This window comes from Pogoniulus pusillus, chromosome 17 (genome assembly GCF_015220805.1).
Source record: "Pogoniulus pusillus isolate bPogPus1 chromosome 17, bPogPus1.pri, whole genome shotgun sequence".
Classification (NCBI taxonomy): Eukaryota; Metazoa; Chordata; class Aves; order Piciformes; family Lybiidae; genus Pogoniulus; species Pogoniulus pusillus.
In genome coordinates, this window is record NC_087280.1 from 12,114,850 (window position 1) to 12,139,579 (window position 24,730).

At 39.5% G+C, this 24,730-nt stretch overlaps 1 protein-coding gene across 2 annotated transcripts in view; it reads right to left on the reverse strand.

Moving 5' to 3' along the window:
• The window catches only part of FBN1 (fibrillin 1), a 154,954-nt gene that overhangs the window by 81,014 nt on the left and 49,210 nt on the right, over positions 1-24,730 (reverse strand). For both annotated transcript variants that reach the window (XM_064157645.1, XM_064157644.1), the window contains 7 exons: positions 19,189-19,386; positions 15,845-15,970; positions 10,610-10,735; positions 7,333-7,491; positions 3,845-4,012; positions 2,406-2,546; positions 916-1,035 (listed from right to left, as the gene is read on the reverse strand). In XM_064157645.1, the coding sequence (XP_064013715.1) occupies positions 916-1,035; positions 2,406-2,546; positions 3,845-4,012; positions 7,333-7,491; positions 10,610-10,735; positions 15,845-15,970; positions 19,189-19,386 (1,038 nt within the window). The remainder of the gene's footprint in view (positions 1-915; positions 1,036-2,405; positions 2,547-3,844; positions 4,013-7,332; positions 7,492-10,609; positions 10,736-15,844; positions 15,971-19,188; positions 19,387-24,730) is intronic.

Genomic DNA, 24,730 nt, shown 5'->3' on the forward strand with positions numbered 1-24,730 from the left:
CTCTGATTCACAAAGGAAAGGAAGAAAACCAAACTGCACACTAATATGGATAGCTTTCCTCTGGCTTTTCAGAAACGACAGCATGCTTAAGGAAGCCTCCTCAGTGCAGAAAGCATAACATGAAAACAAGCTGGGACTCTTGAGCACTCAAACATCCTGTTTCATGTAGATGTTTCAATTCTTATGGAATATACAAAAAGACATTCATTTTCCTGCCAGAAGTCTCTCATTATTGCTTAACTACAAAGAATTGCACCTACTTCTACTGTCTGGGAGCCACAGAACACTGACAGAGGCTGGTCACTGAGGATCTGTGTGTTGCTCACTCCCATAGGATGAAGACTATCAAGACTATTGTTTAGTCTGGTCTTCAACTCACAAATAATGGGGATTCTACAGCACCTTCCCAGTCCTCACTACTTTTCCATACCTCGTTTAAGTTTCCATTGCTGCAATTTGTGTTTATTTCATCCTCTGACAGTGGACAGAGACAACATATGGGCACAATAATCTTATATTTACCCACTAAAAGGTTTATCATTCCCCTACCTCTCTTAACATTTTTAACAGTCTTTTATAGGTAAAGGGTTTCTCCAAAGAAGGGATGATGAATTGTCCTTGAGATCCTCAAAAAGCAAAAGCAAAAAAAAAATCTCAATTGTTGGTATTTTTTAGAAGAAAAGATGCCTCTTCCACTTCAAAGTCACAAATGGTGCCAAGATACTTTCAGCACAAGACAAAACGTCTTTCTTCATCACTTAGGTTGTGAACAGACAGTCCAGGTAGGTTAGTGATTTTTATTGCTATTTCTGATTTATTTTTTTTAATGTCATTCTTAACACACTTTGCTAGAAACTGGTTTCCCTCCTGGTATGTATGCAATAGCACAGATATGTCTGGAATACTATAACTTACCTCGGCACTCTGTTCTAGTTGCTGTGCTCTGATATCCCACACGACACTGACATATGTAGGATCCCTGGATGTTCACACAGTCTCCACTGATGCATGGATTCTTTTCACATTCATCAATATCTGCAGAACAAAGACCATATATTTTTATTCAGACATTGATTGAAAGCTTTTCAGGTCTGTAAGAGTGTTCTATTCTTTTGTAGTTGGAGAAATAGCATACTTCAATCTGAAACAAAAGGAGACCACTGAATCCCCAGTAAAAGAACCCAATGTTCTAAGCTAAGCAGGGGCTAGAAAAAAGAGCATCCAACAAGACAAGATATTGTATGTGTGAGAGGCAGAAGCCTTAATCCACCACCTCCACATATCCAGGCCCATCAGAGATTCTGACAAACACAAAAGCTTGCATGTATGACAGCTAATCCCTGCTCCAACCATCAAGCTCTGGCTGAGTTCCAAAATGAACTCAAGAGCTCAACATGATACCCCTGATGAGCTGAAAGAAGACTTGTAAATCTCACTAAACCTGAGATCATTGCTGCTGTTTTCCTTTCTGTTAACAAGAAGTTGTTTGCATGTTCAAAGAGCTGGTAGCATTTCAAAGATGCTAATCATTAATAAACACATAACCCTCACAGGGTAGTAAAGTAAGAAAACCTTACTTTTGTATAATTTTACAGGATTTGTTATATACTGTCTTAAACACATGCTGTAAAAATAAGATTGCAGTTCACAGAATCATAGAATCAACCAGGTTGGAAGAGACCTCCAAGATCATCCAGTCCAACCTAGCACCCAGCCCTACCCAGTCAACTAGACCATGGCACGGAGTGCCTCATCCAGTCTTTTCTTGAACACCTCCATTGACGGTGACTCCAGCACCTCCCTGGGCAGCCCTTTCCAATGCCAATCACTCTCTCTGTCAAGAACCTCCTCCTAACATCCAGCCTAGACTACCCCCAGCACAACTTGAGACTGTGTCCACTTGTTCTCTTGCTGGTTGCCTGAGAGAAGAGACCAACCCCCACCTGGCTACAATGTCCCTTCAGGTAGTTGTAGAGAGCAATAAGGTCCCCCCTGAGCCTCCTCTTCTCCAGGCTAAACAACCCCAGCTCCCTCAGCCCTTCCTCACAGGGCTGTGCTCCAGGCCTTTCACCAGCTTCGTCGCCCTTCTCTGGACACGTTCCAGTACCTCAACATCTCTCTTGAATTGAGGGGCCCAGAACTGGACACAGTACTCAAGGTGTGGCCTCACCAGTGCTGAGTACAGGGGAAGAATAACCTCTCTTGTCCTACTGGCCACACTGTTCCTGATACAGGCCAGGATGCCAGTTGAAAGCGGTTAACTCTTTAAAGTCTATTTGCTGGGATTTTTGGGGGGAGTAGTGGCTTAATTCAAGAACTCAGAGTTATTACATTGTGTGGCAAAGAATTTTTTTTTTCTTTAAAGCAAAATTCCTCTCTGTGATTTACTGCAGAAAACCACATACCAATGCATTCCCCTCTAACATCCAGCTGGAATCCTTTGTTGCACTCGCAGCGGTAGCTCCCAGGAGTGGGAACACAGCGCCCATTAAGGCAGAGATGTCGGAACAGTTGGCAATAGTCAGTCAAGTTCATCGGCACGATCACTGAAATAACAAGAGTTGGAAAAAGATTTCAATAGTTCCTCACAGTAATTTTTGGTAATCTGCAACTTATGCAGCATTTGCCATTAAAAGTCAACATTTAACTTCCATTGTAACATGAATGACATAGTTAAGTCAGCACTAGGAGAGAGAAAATGGTACCCTGACTTTCAGAGATTTGTCTGAAAACAGCTAGTAAGCACCAATTCTTTTGTTGTGGCAAGTATGATCTTGTTTTCCTCTTTTGCAGGACACAAAAGGACCAAGTCTTCTCATACCTAGTGGTAGAGTGAGTACCTAGTGGAGCTTGAGGTAGCAAAGGGCAGGCAGACTGGTTCAGTTATCTCCATTTTCACAGAGTTAGAGGAGGGCAGACATAGTCCTGGGAGGTATCCTACACAGTCTCTGGCAGACAGATGTGAGTTGGCTCAGTCCATGCTCCCAGCTGATCAGAAGCTGTGCAGCTACGTCAGCATACTGTCAGGCCCGAGTTAACATACTATGCTTCTCAGGCTTATTAGCTCAACTTGGTGCTGAACCAAGACTGCATAGTTTCAGCCTGGTGCCAGTGCAAGCAGAGCCTGCTCACATCTCCACAGAGCATGGGCAAAACAAGCTTATGTTTACTTGCAAAAGAGTATGTGGCTATGCCAAATGATTTCAGGTGGCATGTGCCTACGGCAGGCTATATGGACAGGTGGCAAATTCCTTGAGCAAGGGATAGAATAAGGAATGTATCAGGGTATCCTATTCTGGCTTCCTCCTTGCTCTAGAGCAACCTAACCTATCCACGCACATCACTGACAAAGCTCTCTCTCCACTTTGGGTCAGTCTCACTGTCCAGCAGATCACTGTTTTTATTGGTGCACTTCCTGCCTGGCCGAGTGACAGTGAAGAAAACAACTTGAAAGAAGCTGCTTTCTCCCAGTTAAGCTGTTTAATGAAAGCAGTTATCACAACCTAGCCAAAGAGATCTTCGCGCTTCTCAGTGCTGACATGCAGTTAAGCTCACAATTGCCTTAAATTAACAGTAATTACTACAATACATGGGCTCCAGCACAGACAATGAGGACGTCATTTTTGAATCCTGTCTGAACAGGGACAACACTACTAACGAGCTACACTTGCTGTAAGATACAAGGTAACCAGGCTATGATTAGGAGGATATCCAGAGACTGTATGTCCACATAAAGTAAGAAGATACTAACAACTGAAGGGAGTAAATTGGTGCCAAGAAACATGGGGTTTTTAAAGAAGCTAAAGGCAAATGGTGCAGGGAGAGATTACAATTTCTTTCTTACTATGAGGTGGTGGAGCCCTAGATGGATAGACGATTTCTGGCTGTTGAGGAGGGTAAACACCAGGAATGATTGGTGGAGGGATGATGTCAGGACGGCCTGGAGGAAGGTCAGGTTGGTCAGGTCTTGCTGGCAGCAAAGCAGCTCCTGTGCAAAATTTGCGATACTCATCTGAAACACAAAACCGTGAATCCTGGTTTAGACTCTTGTGGCCTTTCCATTTAATCCAACTGCCTCTCTTTTCGTATTGTTTCAGACTAACAGTAACCTTAAATAATCTGGAAAAACTGAGCCTGTGTGCTTTCTTCACAGGAACTAGCTCTTTTCTGTGAAGTATTAATCCATAGGACAGTATCAGCGTCACTTGTCAGAAGACTGCCAGTAAAAAGGTAACATAACATTCTCGATAGGAAACTTAACACGGAGATGGAGACCTGAACTTCATCTACTTAGTCATCTTTCAGGCAAAATCTTTGATGAACTGAGTGAGAACTCTACCTAAAGAAGGACCTTTGGACTTGATCCCAAATTAATTTAGTACAAAGCTTGCCATGGAATTAGAAAAATACTGACTAGGGGAAAAATCCCAGTTTCAACAGCATTTCCCAAGTTAACCACCTGAAAGAAAGAAATATAAATACAAACAATGGGGCACAACCCATTACAGAATGAATACACTAACACTATTTCTCTCTGAAAATGAAGTTTGCCAATAAAAGCACGAACTAAATGAGGCACAATTTAAGAATGGACAAAGAGAAACTGAGTCAGATTCACACCAAGTTCATCCTTTTCCAGATGGGAAGATGATCTATTTTGCTGTAAGCACAGCCTATGATGAGTGTTATGCATTCTCCTATTGTTTATCTCTATTACTGGCATCTGCCCTACTGCCCCACTTCTCCTCACGTCCCCAACTCTTTTGTCTTTGGGAAGTGTGGGTTTGGAACTTGCAATCCAAAGAATGCACACAGAGTATCACAATTAAAGACCACATTTCCAGCTGACCTAATTCATGTCTGCAATTCATGTGTACACAAATAACTGTGCAGCCAATAGCTTTGAAGGTCAACATTTTAAAGTTTACAGCACAACAGGGGAAAGGAATTATATAATGAAAACGAAATGCTAAGGAGATGCATGAATTCCTGAAACAATGTGAAAAACGAAAACTGAAAAATGAGTTCAGTTTTGGAAGAACTAAGCTGGATATTTCAGCCTTCAACACTTTCATCTCACTTCCATTTCCATCTGTAAAACACATCATAAGATCTTCCGAAATCACAGAGGGTTTATTAACTAAGCATGGCAGCCAAAAGTTCTGATTTCTTGATTATGATCTTTGCATTTATTTTAATGTTCTTAGGTAAGCAGTTTGTTTCATGTGTCAGTGCATTTCCCTCTATTAGTCCTTAGAGTTATTAAAATCTTTAAATCATTTCCAGTAAGAGTTTACTGTACTGTATGTTGCATTTAATCTGGTTTTTTTCCTACTTTTATATTTTGCCTATTCATATGTAAACAGAATTTACCCTCAGTCAGTGGTCTACTTGTGGTAAAACAGAAGTAACTAAGAAGACAGAGCACTACGTAAGTGCACAAATTCCAGCATGTAAATGTTTGCTAATGATTGTGATTTTAACAGTCAATACTCTAATCACATATTCTCCACAAATCACTAATCAGCCTTTGTGCAAGAAGCAATACTGTATTTCTTTTTCACTCTAGACTGGGAATACCTAATTATCCAGAACCAATACACCAGGCCTTCCATGCAAAGAGAAACCCTCGCCTCGGGGATGCCCATGGGTTGCATGGAATTAGTACACATGAATGGACTCCCAAGGTGAGAACTGAATGCACACATGGCTGGATGCCCAAGATACCACATTGGAAGTATTTATAGTGTCAGTGGTAAGCCCTGCCATTCCACATAAACAATTAACACTGTGTTTTGCAAAGAAATACAGCACAAGTCTTTTTATTGCACCTTTAATCTCCATGTATAATTTCTAGCAGTAAACAGCCTACTTTATAGTAACATCTGGGTCTGCTGCCCACAGTGAAAATGCAACTGCTTGTTTACATTAGGCAGCTAGTGTGCTACTTTATACTGCAGAAAATTTCCATTTCAGAGTTAGAGAGACTTTGGGCCACTCACAGCTCAAAATTTTTCATCCTGCTTTCTTAGAATATATCAAGGAATAACTGAAATTTATTAACTAATATTATTAAATACATTATTAAACAATGCCAGCAATACCCTATATATATTTAAGGCCTTTCAAAGAATTTCAAAGCACTTTGGGAAAGACAAATTCATACTCTCAATTTATGTCCCAAGTCAAAAAAAAAGAGGCATGCAGCCATGATCTGGAAGACCTTATATGTATTTATGAGTCAGGAAGTCCGAGGTTCTAGCTCCTTCTCCACTACGTCTCAGTCTCTGGCCCTGGCCAAATTACTTCACTTTTCCATCCAGTTTATTCAGCAGTTAGATACGAATAAATAGACTACGTAAAAGAAGCAGGACCACGTTAAGACTGAAAGCTTTCTCCTTGTCTTCCTATTTCAGATGAGCATCAACAGATTATGATATTTTTTAGTATTATTCTAGCCAGTCTTGGGCATTTAACATGTTTAAATATTATTAATGAGATAGAGACAGAACCAGGAAGAGATTTCCAAGAGTTCTGATCTAAATCTCTGCTCCAGTATTACGCAGTTTCACTCACAGGATTAAAACCAAGAATAATAAACACTCCCATACATGACCTCTGACAACATCTTCAGAGCTACACTGCTATAGCATTACAACTCCCATTCCTCCCTAAACTCTGCACCTCCCTTGATCTCCTCATATCAGTCCTTAAGTTTCTTGTGTTCTTTTGTAAAGCATTTCATTAGGTCTCCAGTCCTAAACAATCTCAAATCCATCTTTTCTCCACTCCCTCACACTTAAGTTTCACAATCTGCTCACCATCTTCTACAAATCTAATCTCAATACACAGGGAGGCAATAAAGTATAGCACATTTTGGTAGCAGACAGAAATCATGCTCTGTGTCAAATTTCAGAAAATAAATGGCACCTCAGAAAGCCAGACTAAGAGGAGGTAAATCCTAGCATTCCAATGAGAACGAAACTGTACAGGGAATAGGGATCTAATAGGTGGCTTTGGGGGAAGTAATCTGAGCCCCAAGAGGATGTTGAATAACAAAGAATGAATCGGGTACAACTGGAAAAAACAAGTACAAAACACTGATTAGCAACAGATAAAATTCTTTCTTTATCTCTGCCTGACCTAGCCTCCTTCGGGTCCCGAGCAACCTGCCATAGAAAGCTCTGCTTTGAGCAGAGGAGTCGGAGTCTCAAGGTGCCCACCAGCCTCAATTATTCTGTGTGGTTTTTTAATTAAAACATTTCTAATAAAAGAAATCACTGCCTAATTCAGTGCTCAACCACACTCATAAGAATACAGGTGGGTTCATACCAGTGGATCTGATGGGGCACATTTCAGGAGCGGCGGCTGCACCAGAAGACCAGCACCGGCCACTGTCACAGCAGCACTGCATCTTGGACAAAGGCTGGGGAAGCTGGTTGCTGCAGCGCCCGTTGGTCAAAGCAGCGAAGCAGAATCCAGGACGCACATCTACCAAAACAAAAAGAGCGATCAGCAATCCAACGAAGAAGGTAACTTTCACAAAAACAAAGGTCTCACTTTTCTTGGTTCATTACACTATTGATGTCATAGCACTTGCAACGTTACAACAATCAGAAAACCAGAAAAATCTAGGTAATATTTGGTCTGCTTGGGGTTCAGGTATAACACCTCCTGTGAGAAAGCTGTCATGAAACACAGAACACCAATGAAATAATGAAGGCAAGAACAGAAATGTGTATTCAGTATATAGTAAAACACCCTTCTTTGTTCCCAAAGAAAAACTGCAGTATCATCTCTATTAAAAGATAGCACCAGGCTCTGTTGAAGCTTTGACTCCAAAAGCACTGATGTAGAGCAAGAAACACACAGCATTGCAGCTGTCAAAGCATTAATTCGTTTTTCATTAGTCACGGCTTCCCCAGCTGAAGCATGTAGTGATTTGACAAGATATAGGCTTGCAGGCAAGAAAGAACAACCCAATTTTAACTGGTGCCATCACATTGTTTATGGAGATGTGCTGGCTTCCTGTCTGAGAAGGGTAAGCACGTGCAGTACAAAGAACGTCTTGTACCCAGATTTCATACACTCAGCTCTAACAACACTGCACAGAGATCCCCCAGCTTAGAGAACAGAGAGAAAATGTGGATGGGAACAAAACTTTTTAAAAAATATTTTGAAAATCTTGTGATACAATCTGAAGCTCTAAGCAATTGTTGCACAATATGTCACATCATGTCAAACTCAATATAAGCTGTGGTGTGATCTGATGCTGCACAATAAACCGGACCAAATGTGTTTCTAAAATATATGAACATTCATTGTCAAAACGCAGAGGAAAATGTGGCAGACACAACCTTGCAACATCAGACAGTAGTCCCTGAAGAAACAGCACCTCAGTTATCCAGGAATGGTGGATTCATCTGCCTAGTAACATTTACTAGCTATTCTACTGGATATAGAAACCCAGGGAACTTTCTTATTACTTTGAGGAAATTGATAAATAGTGGTATATGAGGACAGTCTGTGATGGTTCTGCCTTTTATTAGCTGGAATCCTGAATTATTGGCAGTACGGCTAAAATAGTCACTTGGCCTCTGCTTCCAAACTTTAGTCACTTTCCTTACATTATCATTGATGGAAATCTGAAATGGAGGGGAAAAACGTCTGCTCAGTTCTTTACTGGTCTTCCATTTTCTACCGATACCCAAATAAACTGCCAAACACATTCACTTCTTTAGCCACTGTTTTAAAGATCAAGTAAAGCTCTGACACAAACTGTTTCTTCGAGAGAAAACTGTTCTCCAGTATTGTTGGAGAAATACTCAGATGATTGGAGTGATGCTTGGAGACTAAGGCAGGAAGTCCTCTAACAGACCCTACCATCATCATTATCCTTGGTAACTCATCATTCTTTCTTCATAGCACTCTTCATGTACCTGGGTTGAGATGTTCTGCTCTTGTTTCCACTCTTCATTTCTGAGAGATGGTATCTTTACTTTGTCTTTTCTAATTTTTAAGGATTGTAGTAATAGAACTCCTGGGTCTTCGTTTGGATGGATGTTTGGCTTCAATGCAGCTCATTTTGAGCCGCATCAGGGGGATACACTTCTCAGAAGCACTTCCTCATCTCCAGCAGAAATAACATGTTCAGCTAACATTTTCACTTGAGAGGCATGTTGCAAATAAATCAAGATTATGTATTTTGCCCAGCTCAAATAGAGATTTGGGCTCTGTCCTTGTTAACATGGCAAGTATGCAGCCCACATATTAAACTTGAATCTAAAATATCTGCAGATAATTAATAGTGTTTCCCATTTAGCACGTTTTGCCTTGGCCTCAAAACCAACATTTTAATGATGGCTCATAGTCTGGCATATTACTTAACACAGCTTGTCATCATTTAAATGCCTACAAATACAGTGGGTAAAAAACACTGTAAAACTGCATGCATCTCTAGATTTTTTTTGTTAGAGAAAAGTGAGTCTCCTTCATAAATATTAAGTACAAGAAGCAGTCAAGGATCTAAAGATGCACAGTTGCTTAGGAGCTTTTTAGGAGCTTATTCACCTGAAACAATAAAAGCATCTCCCATAGGCATTTTAAGTGTATAGTACAGATCCAATTTACAAAAAATCTGTTCTTGGTAAGTAAAGAAATAGAGTTCATTTCTGTCAACCTGCAGAAATGGAATGGCGTCATTCAAAATGAATCATAACCCAAAGTACTTCCAGGTCTCTTCAGGAAGTTAGCATCATTTGGTACTCTCGTATGTGAAGTGATTTTTTTCACAATTTTTTTTTCCCTACTGAGTTTTTAGCAAAGGTACTAAACACAGAATGCTCTCTTGAAGCCTAGTGCTGCCATTGTGTCTGAGCCTTCACATAAACAAGCCAAAACTGAGGAAATATGCCTTTCATTTGATTCTCAAATGACAATAATTGCTCAAAATTCAGCACTAGCAGTGAAAAAACAAATTACTGCATAAATGTGAGGAACAGAAATGTAATACTTGAGCTGCTTCTCAGAAGCAGCAAGTATTAACACTACTCTTTGATGGCTTTAGCACTGAAGCAGCAGTCATTTATTTCACAAAGTCCTTTGGTTCCTGGTCTGGCCTTTGGAAGACAGATTCTACTCTATCACAGTGAAAGCCAAAAAGAACATCGCTGCCAAATTATCAGCATCATAAAAACAGATATGTCCTACACTGAGCTTACCACACTACTTCCTTTATGAAAAAATATCTGCATTAAGATTGCAACACTTGATAAACTTCTTCCTCAAGTATATTTGCTTTTCTAAATAAGTGCTGAATATAACAAGGACTACATTAAAGACAAGCACGAGAGCATGAATATCAAGGAGGTGTGTTAAACAAGTTCTGCCTATTTTAAGGGCAACACAGAAAAATGTGCTAAGAAAAAATGAAAGCCCACCATGAAGAGGGAAAGAGGAAACACATCCTGCAAACGGAAAACTCATTTCAGAAGACATATATAGGCACATTTCTGTACAAAAGAAGGATTTCAGGATCGTGAGATGAAATACATTTCTGGTGCACTGTTCATGGCATTTACTGCCTTATTATTTACAGGGCTCTACTCACCTATGCACTTTAAGCCATCAGGAGACGTATAAAAGCCTGGAGGACACTTGCAGAAGTAACTGCTAACTGTGTTTGAACACTCTCCTCCATCACAGATTCCAGGAATGGTGCTGCATTCATCAATATCTTCAAGGTAAAAGGAGAAGCAAGGACAAGTTAGATAAATTAGTTCTGGCATGAGAACAGGTATTTTATAATCAGTACTAGTGATCAAATTCAGTGTGGTTTGAGACTCCCTCCTAACCTATGCATTAGGAGACACCTCCTCAATTATGCATTAAGAGCATCAGCAGCAGTTTTGAATGAGGATCCTTTGTTAGGCATCTTATAAACACAAGCAAAACACCATCTAAGAAAACATTGTATCTGTAAATTGCAAAAAAGCCAGAGTTTTACTGGTTAATAATGGATGAAAATATTAATTTGCAGAGGAGATACAAAAAGTAAGGTAAGTAAACTGTAGCCCCTTCATTTTGAATTCTGCACACTGTCATGGGACCAGTACGAACCAAACTGACCAGCAGCATAACCATTACGTCTCATGATAGCTTCCTCAGCACAGTGTGTCCCGGCACTCTCCTGAGGCAACAGTTAAATACTGATTCAAAAGGAAGTGTAGCACCTACTAAGTGCTACTGATCCTTCTTGCTACACTTGGATTTTTCTCAGAAATTCCCTATATAAAAGTATTGAGCAGCTAGGCATTGTTTATTTGACAGGATTAGTATCTCAAAGCAGGATGATTGCAGCCAACCAAAGTTACCTTTCCTGGATTTCTCCTCTAAAGTGAATGTTCTGAACTCTCTAACAGATTTCTAGAAAGTGAAAAATCTATGATAATGTCCACAATTCCCCTTCAATTTTGGCAGTCATTTAAAAATTAAAAGTTTAGAGTGGATATTGGGAAAGAATTTCTTTCCTGTAAGACTGGTCAGGCACTGGAATAAGCTGCCCCAGGAGGTGACAAAGTGACTATCACTGGAGGCATTTGAGAAACATGCAGACATAGATAGCACTTTGGGACATGGTTTTATGGCCATGATGGTCTTAGTTTAACAGTTGGGCTAAATGACCTGCAAGGTTTCTTTCAACTGAAACAACTGTACTATTCTATTATTTTTTTCACAAGAGAATCTCCATCTATATGCTAAATAATTATTATAGATTCAATGTAGCAAAAATTTCAAAATCTGCAGAAAAAAACTCTAACAAATACCTTCTTATACCTAACCATAGCTTCATGTATGAACAGAGGAGACGTGAAAGGTTTCTTCCATAGCTAGGAGTTTATGTTATCTATGGTCATGTCAATAACAACCTATGCCAGCCTCAGCCACTACTTAATTACTATCAAGGTGCTTGTGATATGTAGTTACTTTCTCCCTAGTTTCCAGTGACTGTTTTAACAGTGCAGCTACTTTGCACTGCTCTCATCTCCTAGGAACCTGAAGTCCTGCTGAGCATAACAACAGCTCAGTTTTTTTCATGGTACCTACAAGAAGAATCAGCAAAGCACAGCAGAAAGGGAGGTTATTCCCTACAGTCATCAATGACATCTGCCTGTTGCAGCCATCTACAATCACCCAGCTGCTTTGCTGACAGAGAATCCAGCCAGAAATAATGACATCACAGGACTCTATCCAACCTCTCCTCCAGAGATCTACAGACAGATAGACACATGGCTGTAATAATGATTTCACCAACCACAAAAATTTCTGAGATGAAATACTGCGACACCACCCAACACGCCAAGGCAAGGAGTGAATAATATCAGTCATTAAAAACGATCGGAGGAATTTAAATGTAACGCCTAAATTGGAATTTGGCCCCAGCAGATGGGGGAACACCCAAAGTCCCACAGGACAGTTAATGGAAGTTTTTGCCAGCAGACAGGATTTCTGTTCTACTTCTCCTGCGAAGATGCTGATTACATAAATCCAGTAACACAAAAATCATCAATTACTCTTCCCCTAGGTAAAACACTGGATGCTCTACAACCTCTGTGACCACTCAGCTTTGCAGGAAAGGCGTGGAAGGATGGGAGTAGCAATCAGGTAACCAGATCCACCCTGAGTGGCACAGGGCTTTGTGTCCCTTGTGCACACATTCTTCTCCAGCATCTTGTTAGCTGTCCCGATGTGGGTCACATTCCTTGCCTGGGTGTATAAGAGGGGTGTGACTTTTTTGTTCATTGCTACTTCAAGGGTGTTGCCAAAGCCCCAAGTCCGAGTGCTAAGATTTCTGCATTTTACTCCAGGATTATACTCCACAGGAGTCCCAAAAGTCTCAGTGACAAAAAATGTGGAAATTGAGTTTTGCTCTGAATAAAGTCATTAATTAACAGCAAAAAAAACAGTTGCAAAGGAATCATATTCAAGCATTTGCTGTCTCAAATTGACCAGTGTTTATCTTAAAGTCAGTGTTGCCACTGTTTATATGGAGTTCAACCTTTCCTTGTGTTAGAGTTGAGCCTAACACAAGCAGTATTTCACAATTTATATTAGTGTTGGCATTCATATAAGCAGCATTATCACTGTTAAGTATGTGAGTTTTATAAAGGTAAGTATACTTCATGTATTCACACTTCTGTCACTCCAGGAAAATTACTCCCCTTAATCACAACAAAAAAAGTATTTACCTCAGCATTAATGCAACTTGAAGAGGAATGGCTACATGAAGTAGTGAAATAACCCAACTCTTAAAATACAGATTTCAGCAAGCTATCCTAATACAGAACTTCAGTCAGGACACTTCATTCCCCATCTTGTTGTGTTGTCTCACTGCACCTGATGATTTCTATGATAGTCTTACTTTAAAGTGGACAACTGAAAAAACAACAGTGGTAATTCAGCAGGAGACTCCCTAGTTCTACCAAATCAGCGACCACTGACACATTACACCAAGCAGACATCTTGCTTGCTAGGTAGGAAGTTAAACCAAGCACACAATCAGTTTGTTATAGGTAGTTACTACAAGGCAAATGCTTTGTCTTATAGGGGAGATTTCAACTTCAAACTCAAAGGGATAATTAAAAAAAGCAGAATGGATTTTGTGTTGGTATATGAGTACGCTCTTAACTGCTGTATCACTGTCCTATTTCATGCTGCTGGTATGAGTGTGCTACTTTTAATTCTTTTAATTGTATTAATCTCTACACAGCTGTAAGTAAAATAGGTTGGTAGACATAATATGAAGATGTACTGAAATAAAGTGTCTGCTGAGGTTCAAAAATTTACAAGCATGGAACTGAAAAAAAAAAGTCATCCTATCTTTGCACCCAGATGACCAAAGGGCTTTCACAAGATGAGGCAGGAAATTTGTGGCAGAATTTGGAAACAAACCAAGCTATCCCAGGTCTTTGGTTCCAATCACTCAACTATTAGCAACTATTAGGTGGCAGTTGTTTAGGGGGCTTTTGTGCTTATTTGAGCTTTCTGTGTGATTATTATTTTGGTGTTGTACTTGATTCTGTAAAAATACCACAGGAATATTTATATAATGCAGCCTATAAAATCCTACAGTTTTCAGCTTTTCAAGTACTAACACTTAGCAGGGCACAGGTTCAGTCTTTCCTATTCACCATGTTCTTGGTACTTTATCCACAGAAGGAAACAACTTGAAATGTCATTCTACCCTAAACATGGGTTGCTTTCTGCCAAAACCATTGGCAGTCAATGTGAAAACCATGCTGTGTACAAACCCATCTGAAATTACTTTCCCTAACCTGCAATTATATAAAGTTTGCTTGAAACAGAGACTTTTGTTTTGAAAGAGTAAGTCATAATCTTCCAAAATGACTATAAAATGTTGAGCTCTTCTTTAAAGGCACCTGATGCAAGAAGGGGTGGTGGCAGTCACATGCTTTTATGATAATGAAAGCTGGAACTCCAAAAACACTACCTACTTAAGAAACTCGTCTGCTCAAATGAATTTGTCTAATGCTTGAAAGGAGCATCAGTTTTAAGAGTTTAAACATTATCCAGATTTTACTGTAAAGGAGATGAATAAAAACTGTGCAACTGACACATTTTACCAGTATGCTCCTTATGTATCCAAATGTATAGAATCACAGAACCATTTGGGTTGGAAAAAGCCTCTAAGATGATTGAGTCCAATCATTGGCCTAATGCCACTATGGCCATTAGACCATGTCCCAAAGTGCCATGTCTATACATTTTTTTAACAACTCCAGAGACTGTGACTTCACCACCTCCATGGGCAACCTGTGCCAGTGCCTGACTGCTCTTTCTGTAAGTAAATTTTTCCTAATAGCCAATCTAAACCTTCTCTGGTGCAATTTGTGGCCACTTCCTCCCATTCTATCACTTGACATTAGGGAGAAGAGGCCAACATCCACCACACTACAACTTCCTTTCAGGTAGTTGTAGAGAGCAATGTCATCTCCCCTAAAGCTCCTGTTCTCCAGAGTAAACAACTGTAGTTCCATTAGCTGCTCTTCATAACACTTTTTGTCCAGGCCCTTCACCAGTCTCATTGTCCTTCTCTGGACATGCTCCAGCAACTCAATGTCCCTCTCGTAGTGAGGAGTCCAAAACCAAACACAATGTTAGCTGTATGGCCTACTTCTCTTAATGAAAATAAGTCATCTATGCCTGATTATTATACTATAGAGGGGAAAAAATACTAATCAGACTACAGTTAAAAATTAGCAAGATTCCATACTCATGCACTGCAAATTTCCACATTAATATTGCAGCTGTTATACTTCCCAAAATGATGACCAATGAAGATATTTGTTCTTCTTTAACATCTGCAACTGTAAGGCTGAGTTTAGCCATAGTTCTGCCATCTTTGCTCAGCAGTGTCCAATTCTCATTAATGTTAAATAGTTTACCTGAGTAGGTGGGAATGTGTTGAACCTTCCAGTCACATACATTTTTTGGTTGAGTGACCCAAACAGAGACATGTGCTTGAAGCATTTCTAAAGCAACATATCAGCTAAAAGGTATTTTAGTTCTAACGTTTAATTTGATTCAGATGTACCTTTGAGTCTGTAAAATGTTACGTGAATAAAAGGCCAGAAAAAGCCTCAGATCCAATATTCTTTGGTTTAGGAGGAGAAAGGGCCATTATTTGTACCTGTGAAGAAGGCTACTTGCATAGCCAAGGCACAAGAAACTGAAAAGTTTACGGCAAACTTCTAAACAAAATTGGCAAGAAAAAGAGGACCTTCCCCCCACTTTACTTTCAGAAGAAAGTTCTAAAAGTTCTTACCGTCGCATTTTTGTGTCACTTCATTAAACTTGTGTCCAGCTGGGCATTTGCACTCAAAAGATCCAACAGTATTAATGCAATTTCCCCCTTGACAGATCCCAGGGATAGCTTGGCATTCATCCACATCTATCATATAAAAAAGGAAAAAAACACCCATTTTTAATTCATTTCTCAAGAACAGCCATAATAATTTGTCTACACAGAAATTAAAGTAAATATGTCTAAATCCATTCTTCACCCATCATAATATTATGATACTTGCTCGTGAAGACAGACACTAATTTTGTAATTACTCTATGCAAAGCATGATTAAGTACAGTACCCTAAATATCTTCTGCAAGAAATCACATGGTTGTTATTGTTACAGACATTAAACATCTAAGTGCTATTGCTTTGTTTTTCCAAGACATCTGGGGAATGGTGTGCAGAGAACACAGCCTGCCAAAACCCATGTTCCTTTAAAGTCTCCAAAGCTGGGCACCCAAAATCACTTGCACCTTTGAAAATCTTGGCAGCTGCATCCAGTGCACAGCCCACTGCCAGCAGAGAGATGCAGGACCATGGAGGAGTAGCGTGCCATAGGCATGGAGGGAGCCTCATGGAGAGGCATAGGCAACTGTGTTGTCATTATTGATGGAAATTATGAATTTGTCATTCCTGTAAGATCAGCACAAGTTACCTTATATGCTGTGGATAGGATTTGACTCAAGAAGTTTCAGAGCTGCAATTCATGTCTCAGGAGGAATTATTAATAATCTGCTTAGAAATTCATAGATCTGGTGGGTTCTTTCCTCTTTATTTCTCTCTCTGCTTTTGAATTTTTTCACTCAAGAAAATGAAACCACAAAGATGGCATCACAGGGTAGGTAAGAAGCTCAAGACAAACTCTTCAAGAGGTCCTAGTTTTTGGCCTCATAGATCCTTTGGATGTGAAAGTGTTGTTGCAGCTAAGTAACAGCTAAAGCAAAGAGACTAAAGGCAGAGGAATGGCACTGCAATAGGGAATTGTGGAGGTCACCAGGAACTACCCTATCCTTCAGGAGCAAACCGAGCTCTTTCCATTCTCCAGCCCAAATGCCTCTACCTCCACTACCTCCTCAAGCAGTACCAGCCACTGCTGGTAAAAATCACTTTCTTGAATTCTTGGACTTCACACTAGGATTGGTTTCAGCACAGGGACACATGATGAAGGAGACGCCTTCAAATCTCCCTTTATAAATCTCAGAGCCAGCTGTAATGTGTCTTATAGTCTGAAAAGCCAAGTTATAATGTCTGCACAAAAGGTCAAGAGGCAACTTCCCTGAAAGCTACAAGTAGGAAGTTTCAGGAATGCCAAGGGGCACATCTGTACCACATGGCACAGCTCTGTGTAAAGAACCTTGGGCTGGTTGGATGAGGTCAGGGGTGCAGCAAGAGACCCAGAGCAGTGCTGTTCTGGACCTAACTGCTGTCCAGGGAGGCAGAGAGAGCCAGCACAGCCTCAGCACTCTTGACACAGCCACATTGCTGCTGGGACTCAAGCTACAGCAACATGCTGTGCTTCAGTAACAGTCATCAGCTAGACTCATGGCACTGCACCGACTTAAAAAAAATGGTTGGGTTTTTTTTTTTAAGTCATGCTCCTGAGTCATGATGTCTGTTTCAAAATCCCACCTTTTGGCTTTCATTTTCCTCCTTTGTATCTTTAAAAATCTCAGCTGTGATACTAATTTAACTTTCAGACAGACAAAGTCAGACTGTGGGCAGTGATTTTCTGTTTACTTTTTAAAATAAACTTGCCCTGCCCTTTGTTTCATTTTTTTTCTGACTTCTCCACACAGTAATAAGGGTTGCTTTTTCTCTTCAGAGAACCTGGATTTTATTTAATCTGTTTTCCTTTATTTAGATTGAATATGGACGTGAAAACCCTGAAATGTCTTCTGTCTGAATGGATGTTATCTGATTTCAAAAGGAGTAGATTTAGTACAACTGCGTGAAAAAGAAAACTAATATGTGGTTTCATAGCAGATCTGTTGAAATTACAAGCACATTACAAGAGAGGGGAAAACTGGAAAGTGCAAGTCAAACATACAGGGCCAAAACTGTGTTGGCACCACATGCAGATTAGCATAAATGTAGCTGCATAGTAAGAAATGTGCAGCAAGCACCAGTAGCTTTATTACGAGCTGCACAAATCCACTGGAGAGGCCACTGCTGTTTTTCCTTGACACAAACAAGATGTAGGTGTGGCATGAGTTCAGGGGTGTGGGCCACATATTTATGCATATAAATATTTCAGAAGTGTCCAGAAATCTTGATTTACAGATTTCTGCACAGTTTAGTTCTGACCTTAACAGAATGGTTGTGCAGCATACACAATCACATCCATCTCAAAGTTCATCATGTCTGTCTGCAGGCACCAACCAGAATGTGGCTTGCGACAGAAGATATCTACACTTTTTAATGCAGTGGAATGCCTTGAAATCCTTCATAGGAATTCAATGATTAAATAAAATTACTTAGATTTATAAACTTTATCTCTGCTCTTTAAAAAAAAATATTGTAACTTATTAGAAAATGTCAGACATAAAAAAAAAAAAAAACAACTAGTCCCAAAGATACGGTCCTGGGAATGCATAATCCACATCAGTTTAATACATAGCTGCCCCTGTTAACTTTCTCCTGTTTCCTGCCAGACATCCAGACAATAAAAGAATTTATACAGCTGGAAGTATTAGAATAAAAGCCAAAAGCAGTGTAAGGACTTTCTATGGTAAGGCATGCTCTGAAAGAAGTAAGCAACATCTGGGTGGATTTTATGATTTGAAACAAATGCAAATGCATTTCCAAAATTGTATAAAATACATAACAGGGTATTTCAAATGGCATGACAGGCACTTTTCTCCAGCTCAAAGTAGTGCAGCTTAAGAGATGAGACACCCCAGGTAAACACAAAATTGACAAGTTTTAGCTAAAAAACCCCACACCAGATCAATGGAACAGTATTGCCACAGACTGATTTTTGTGCACTTTGAGTGCTTTCTGAAACAGAATAAATTCCTCCATGGACTGATTGAGTGGTACAGTCCACAAAACACCATCACAGAACCAAGGGAAAGGGTTGCTGGCAGTAAGAAATTCATTATGATGCTGGCTGCTCCCACATGACCTAAGTTACTAATGTACTCACTTGAACATCAGGCACTCATTGAATCATGAAGTAATACCTCTGACAATGTTTTTCCATCCTTCACACATATAGCTGGGAATGGCTTAGGACAGGCTATTCACAGCAGTGTAACTCAATTAAGATTAATCCAGTAACAATTTCAGCAGCTTTTGGGGAAGCTTTGCTGCTAACTTACCTTGACAGGCCCCAGTTCGAATGTTTGGAATGAAGCCCCGGCGGCAGGGATGCGGCTGAGCAGGACACATTTCACAGGGGTGGCCCCATGCTCTCCCAACTGTTGCACAGCAAAGGGTTTTTGTGCAGACTATTCCACTGAGCTGTCCCTGGCACATCTGGTTGGTCACCAAAGTGAAGCAAGGGCCAGTCCTGTAATCTGCATCAGAGAGAGAAAACCTAATCAGCATCACAGTAAAAATACACACCAGAACTTGCAACAAAGCAAAACAACAGCACACTTTAGTCAAGTCTTCTGCACACAAATTGCTCACCAGCCCAACAAGCTTACTTAGCTATGCTCTGCAGAAGATTTCTATCAAGTTTTCTTCTCTGAAAATAGTCTGCTCTAAAAATACATTCTATTTCACCAGAATTATATATGTAAGATTCCACAGGTTCCCTTTGCTGCTTGATTTAATCTCTGATAATACTCTCTGGGAGGTCTTTTAATCAGTTTATTCTAAATATTCAGTGCATTAATTAAAATACTGGTAAAAGAGTTAGGGTATGTTTATTTCCACAAGTGGTGTTCTCAAATGAGTCTCAAGGGAAGAGAATACAGACTGCAGGAAGTTTTCTGAGGACAGTTTTCACTGTTGTTCAGGCATGCACTGTACCAGATATGGGGGTAAGCTCTCCCTACAGCTGAATGGAGGGCATGTGGAACACATCTGCTTTGGTTTGTTTATGGTAGGACAGGCTACTTGGCCAGCAAACAGAATTAAACTAAGATGTTAATAAAATACTAGTAGGGTTTATTTTGTTCCATTCTCTAAGGGCGAAAAACAAACAGTGATACTGCCAACTCCTGCTGTCTCCTGTACATCCGGGGTGCGCTCCAGTTAATTCCTCACAAGTGACCTGTTATGGTGAGCCAAGACAGACTGTAGCATCTTGTAAGCACAGCCAGCAAATGATGAACTTGATTTTTGTCTGTACTGAAACAGTTACCAGGTGCCAAGGTCAATAGGTAATCCACACTACCTTAAAGATGTGACACTTCCAATTTTTGCACTGCTTCCAAATTTTCTTATTGTTCTTTTCCTATCTGCCTCATCTTCCCACACCAGATGCACCTTGAAACTTGTAATTTGACTCATCTTCAGTCCAGAGGTGCTGTGTCCCTATGCTATATTATTAATGCTACCCTTTGATACAATAAATAAAAGGGCTTACAGAAGTTCTGCAAGCTATACAATAGTGCTATGTTGTTACTATTCATCAGCTAAAGACGATCTTCCAGAAAAAGATACCCAGTTAGTTTCAAGGACCTATTTCTGATAATCCTGTACTAAATGACACTAAATACAATTTACTCTTCATTAACTATGTATTACATCCTATAACTGTGCCTGTTTAACGACCTGTAATCACCCACACCATCTATTTTCCTTTTAAAATATTGGAGTGACAATAATTTTCTTCCAGCCTCTGGAAATCTGTCCTGTATTTCCAGATTTGTGCAGAATTAACCTGCAAGAACCCTTTCACCATTTTTTTCCAGACTCCCTGTGGCTGGTTAGCTGAACTAGCTGTGTAAAAATATGTAAAGGCAAATATTCCTATTTAATGACATTCTTAAATGCTATCAAATTGCAAATATAAAAATTTCTGTCCTATCCCATCCAAACAGAACAGCTACATTTTCTGAACACTTCTCCCACCTCTTTCCTAGAAATTCTGTTAGTCTTATTGCGAAATGGGTCAGAATCTCCGGTAACACCTCTCTTAATTCCTTTTCATCCCTTAACATTTTTTGGCTTGGCATTTCTCATTGTGTCCCTTCACTTCCCATACAAATTTTCTACACTGCAGCAAGTTCTGTCAAGTTATTTTCCCATTTATAAGCATTTCTGAAACTGCTTTCATTTTCCTAGTTAAAAAGGCTTGGTTTGCTTCTACTGAAACTTACATTGCCTCCTTTCTCATTTCTCATAGTAAAAATGTGTCTTTTTAATTATGTAGTAAAAACCCAAATATTGACAGTTTTATTTTATACCCTCAACACACAAGTGAATACAAAGATGTCATGACCAATTATACTTATTAGTTAAAAAAATAAAACCTTAATTCCAAGATCGATTCTTTGCCCTTGAACAAAGGGAGATTTTTTACTTTATTGTATGCAAACCCCCTAATATTAAAACAATAGATGATAATCTCTTTCGAAACATCATAGTTTTGTGTTGGCAACAGGAAATCTCCAGTGTACCTTCTCTGAATGGAATCCTTTATTGCAGATGGTCCCTGTGCCATTTATATATAGACAGTTTAAAAAGGACTCGTTTTGTTCTCCGTTGCTGTGGGAAGCGTGTGTCAGACAGTAGTGAATAACCCATCCTCTGTTTTATGGTAGAATATGAATGGATCAGCATTTACAATTGTTTGCTTTCAAGCTATAAATGACTTAGCAGTGCCTAATATGACTTAAAATCATGGTGAACCCAATGAAGTTAACTTCATAATCATGCAAATCTTTCCACATGGTTTCAGTAACAAGAAGTAGGTCAAATATGCACTCAAAAGTGAATTCAGCTCCTATTTGTTATTATGCAAGTTTATACCACTTTAGTAGAGAGAATTACAGATTTGATTTTCATTTCAACTTCTGCTTTGACAGATCTTATTTCTACTACTGCTCAGTATAGCTTTCCTTCCTTATTTCTCAAATACAATCTTCCAACTTATCACAGGTAAGATTTTCACTTTCATTCTTAATGAAAAAAATTTCAAGGTCAGGAAATGCATAAGAAAAGGCTCATTTGGAGGTACACAGTGACCCAAGGACACAAAGAAATCCACAATTCAAGGTTGTTGTTTTTTCTAAATACAGAGGCTTACTAAAAAGAGGTCTACAACAAAAACATTCTTTATAGTGAGTTAATGATTTTTTTACACATTACAGGATAAAGGCCTACAAGAAATCAATAAGATTCCAGTAAGATGATGGCAAAACGAAGAGAGAATGGCATAACATGTAATGAGATTTCCTTGAGTTACATCATTTCCCCCAAAGGGGTTCTATTTTATGAATTATGCTGATTTCAGCAGATGTAGAAAAGCCCTTGGATCTATGCTACAAGGCACTGACTTGGCATATGAGCTCAAAATCCCAACCTTTATTTTGTAACAACAAAGTTTCCATATATATTCCTGTCATTTGTGCTTACTCAAATTACTTCAATGAGTAAAGCTCAAACACAAGCCTCCAAGTGATCAATCAAGAGCTGAAAAGAGAGAAAGGGGAAAAATACAGCCAGAAAACAGCTACAGAGTTTGTTTAGGTTTTTTTCCCAGATACAATTTCATCTGGATTGAAGAATGTTGAGACTTGAAGATATTTCAGTAAAATGAGTTTTTAAAGATGTGCAACTGATAATTCAAACAGTTAAAGTAACTTCTAAAGCGAATTTTAGCCTCTGCAAACAGCCTTGAACAAGGCATTAGTCACAGTTATCTAACAACTTTATCTGCTTCCTCTGCATACTCCTTAGCTGTTTTGATAAGGAATAATTCCACAGGGAGCTTCAGACAACTGAGAGGATGGCAGAAACAGTAAAACCACATTAAGATCACATATCATCAAAAAGAGCAAGAGGACAATAGAATGAGGCTGGATTACACCATACAAGAATCCAGCTTATTAAGGCTGCAAGAAAGAATCAAGTTGCATTTTGATCTGAAGCTCATTATTTGGGCCATAATCACCAAATAATTTTAGTTATCTTCTCAAAGGATGCTTTATGCTCCTAAAATCATCAGAGAGGCTGCTGAAATATGTAGTCTTGGCAGCCTTTGATCATAACCAAACACAGCAATAAATAATTGTTCCAAGTAACACTGGACATCACCAAAGGAACTCAGCATCAGGACACTGCAAGACTTTTGCCACCAGATGCATACACTAAGCCTTCAGTTCACGTGAACTTCTGTTTGGTTTCAATCATAGTGTGGTTTTTAACATAAAAATACAGTTTAAAAAAACCTGAATTAACAGAACCTAAGTTAAACAATTATGCTAGTGCTGGATGAAATGCTCTTCCCTCCAAGTTTTGTTCCTTTTAAATCTCCCATAAAGAGTTTTTGATGTCTCAAATTAGTAGTCCGATTTTTCAAAGTGATAACCACCTGTTAAGGAAGTTAATAAACTCCTCCATCCCTGGTAAAATAAATGGAAAGCAAAGGGATGGAAAGGTCAAAGGACAAGATCCTAACAAGCCAATATTTATCTTACCATGATCAAGATCTCATCACTGAGAAACAGGAAAATGCCATCAAAAGAAAACAGGAAATGACAAAATGAGAGCTTCTTTTCCAGTTCTCAGCACACAGCACATACAGTTCACACAGCACCTTGTGCTACACACTGCCTGAGCAGTAAACCCAGTAAACCCAGTAAATGCTGCTTGGAGGAAGGAAGCATTCCTCCTTCCTGTTAGGACTTTACACAGCTGAATTCTGCATGAACCCCCAAATCCAGCTAGGACTTCTATCTAACTTAAACCATCCTCAGCAATGCAAACTGGCAACTTCCTCTTTCTTTAGCACAGGGTAAGAAAGAAAATAAGAAATAATCTATTCCTTTACCATACAAACCATGAAAGAAAGGTCAGAAAAGGCTGTCAAGGCCAGTGAGGTACCTTCTTTATTACAACTTACTTTCCTGCCTAGAAGCACTTTTGTTTCTGCTGTTTGGTGGGTTGATTTTTAACAGACTAGGATAAAAGAGCAATAAACAGTCCCATCTCTGTAAAGCCTACTCAGCACTGCACACACAGAATCAGAGAATGGCCTATGGTTGGAAGGGACCTTAGAGATCACATACTCCAACTTCCCCCACTATGGGCAGGGAATATTTCTCAACTAGATTCAGCTTTTCAAGGCCTCATCCAGACTGGCCTTGAACACCCTCCAGGGAGAAGGGATTAGAAGCCAATTCCAGATACCCACCACCCTCATGTTGAAGAAATTCCTGCTAAAAACCAATCTAAACCTACTTTCCCTCAGCTTAAAACCATTCCCCCACTGCACTTGACAGCCCATGCCACTGCTTGAATAGCCATCAGAAAAGAGAATCTCAGCTGATTGTACTGGAAACTGGCTCCTCTGGAAACTGATCTCATTTAGCCAAAGAATAACACTAGCTAAAAAGTTGGTGGTCTGAGTTTCAAATAACAAAATCCTTTTAACATAGTACATGACTTCAGGCAAATTTCAACCATCTTTTCTCAAGCATCCAAATTGCATATTTCTAATGGAAGTTTCATTTTGCAATGGCATTCTTAAGGTACAAACAGAAATTTTAAATGGTGAGAGAAGTAGAAACTATGCAGTTACGAGCAGAAAAAGAAAGCAGTGGGTAATTAAAATGCAGTATTCTGCAGTAAATTACAGGAATAGTATGAGGAACTGAATTTCCATCTTTCCCTGACTTGGAACAGCAGGTGCCAAGAATGCTATATGTAAGAAAAAAATGCCACATCTCTGTTGCAGAGAAAGGA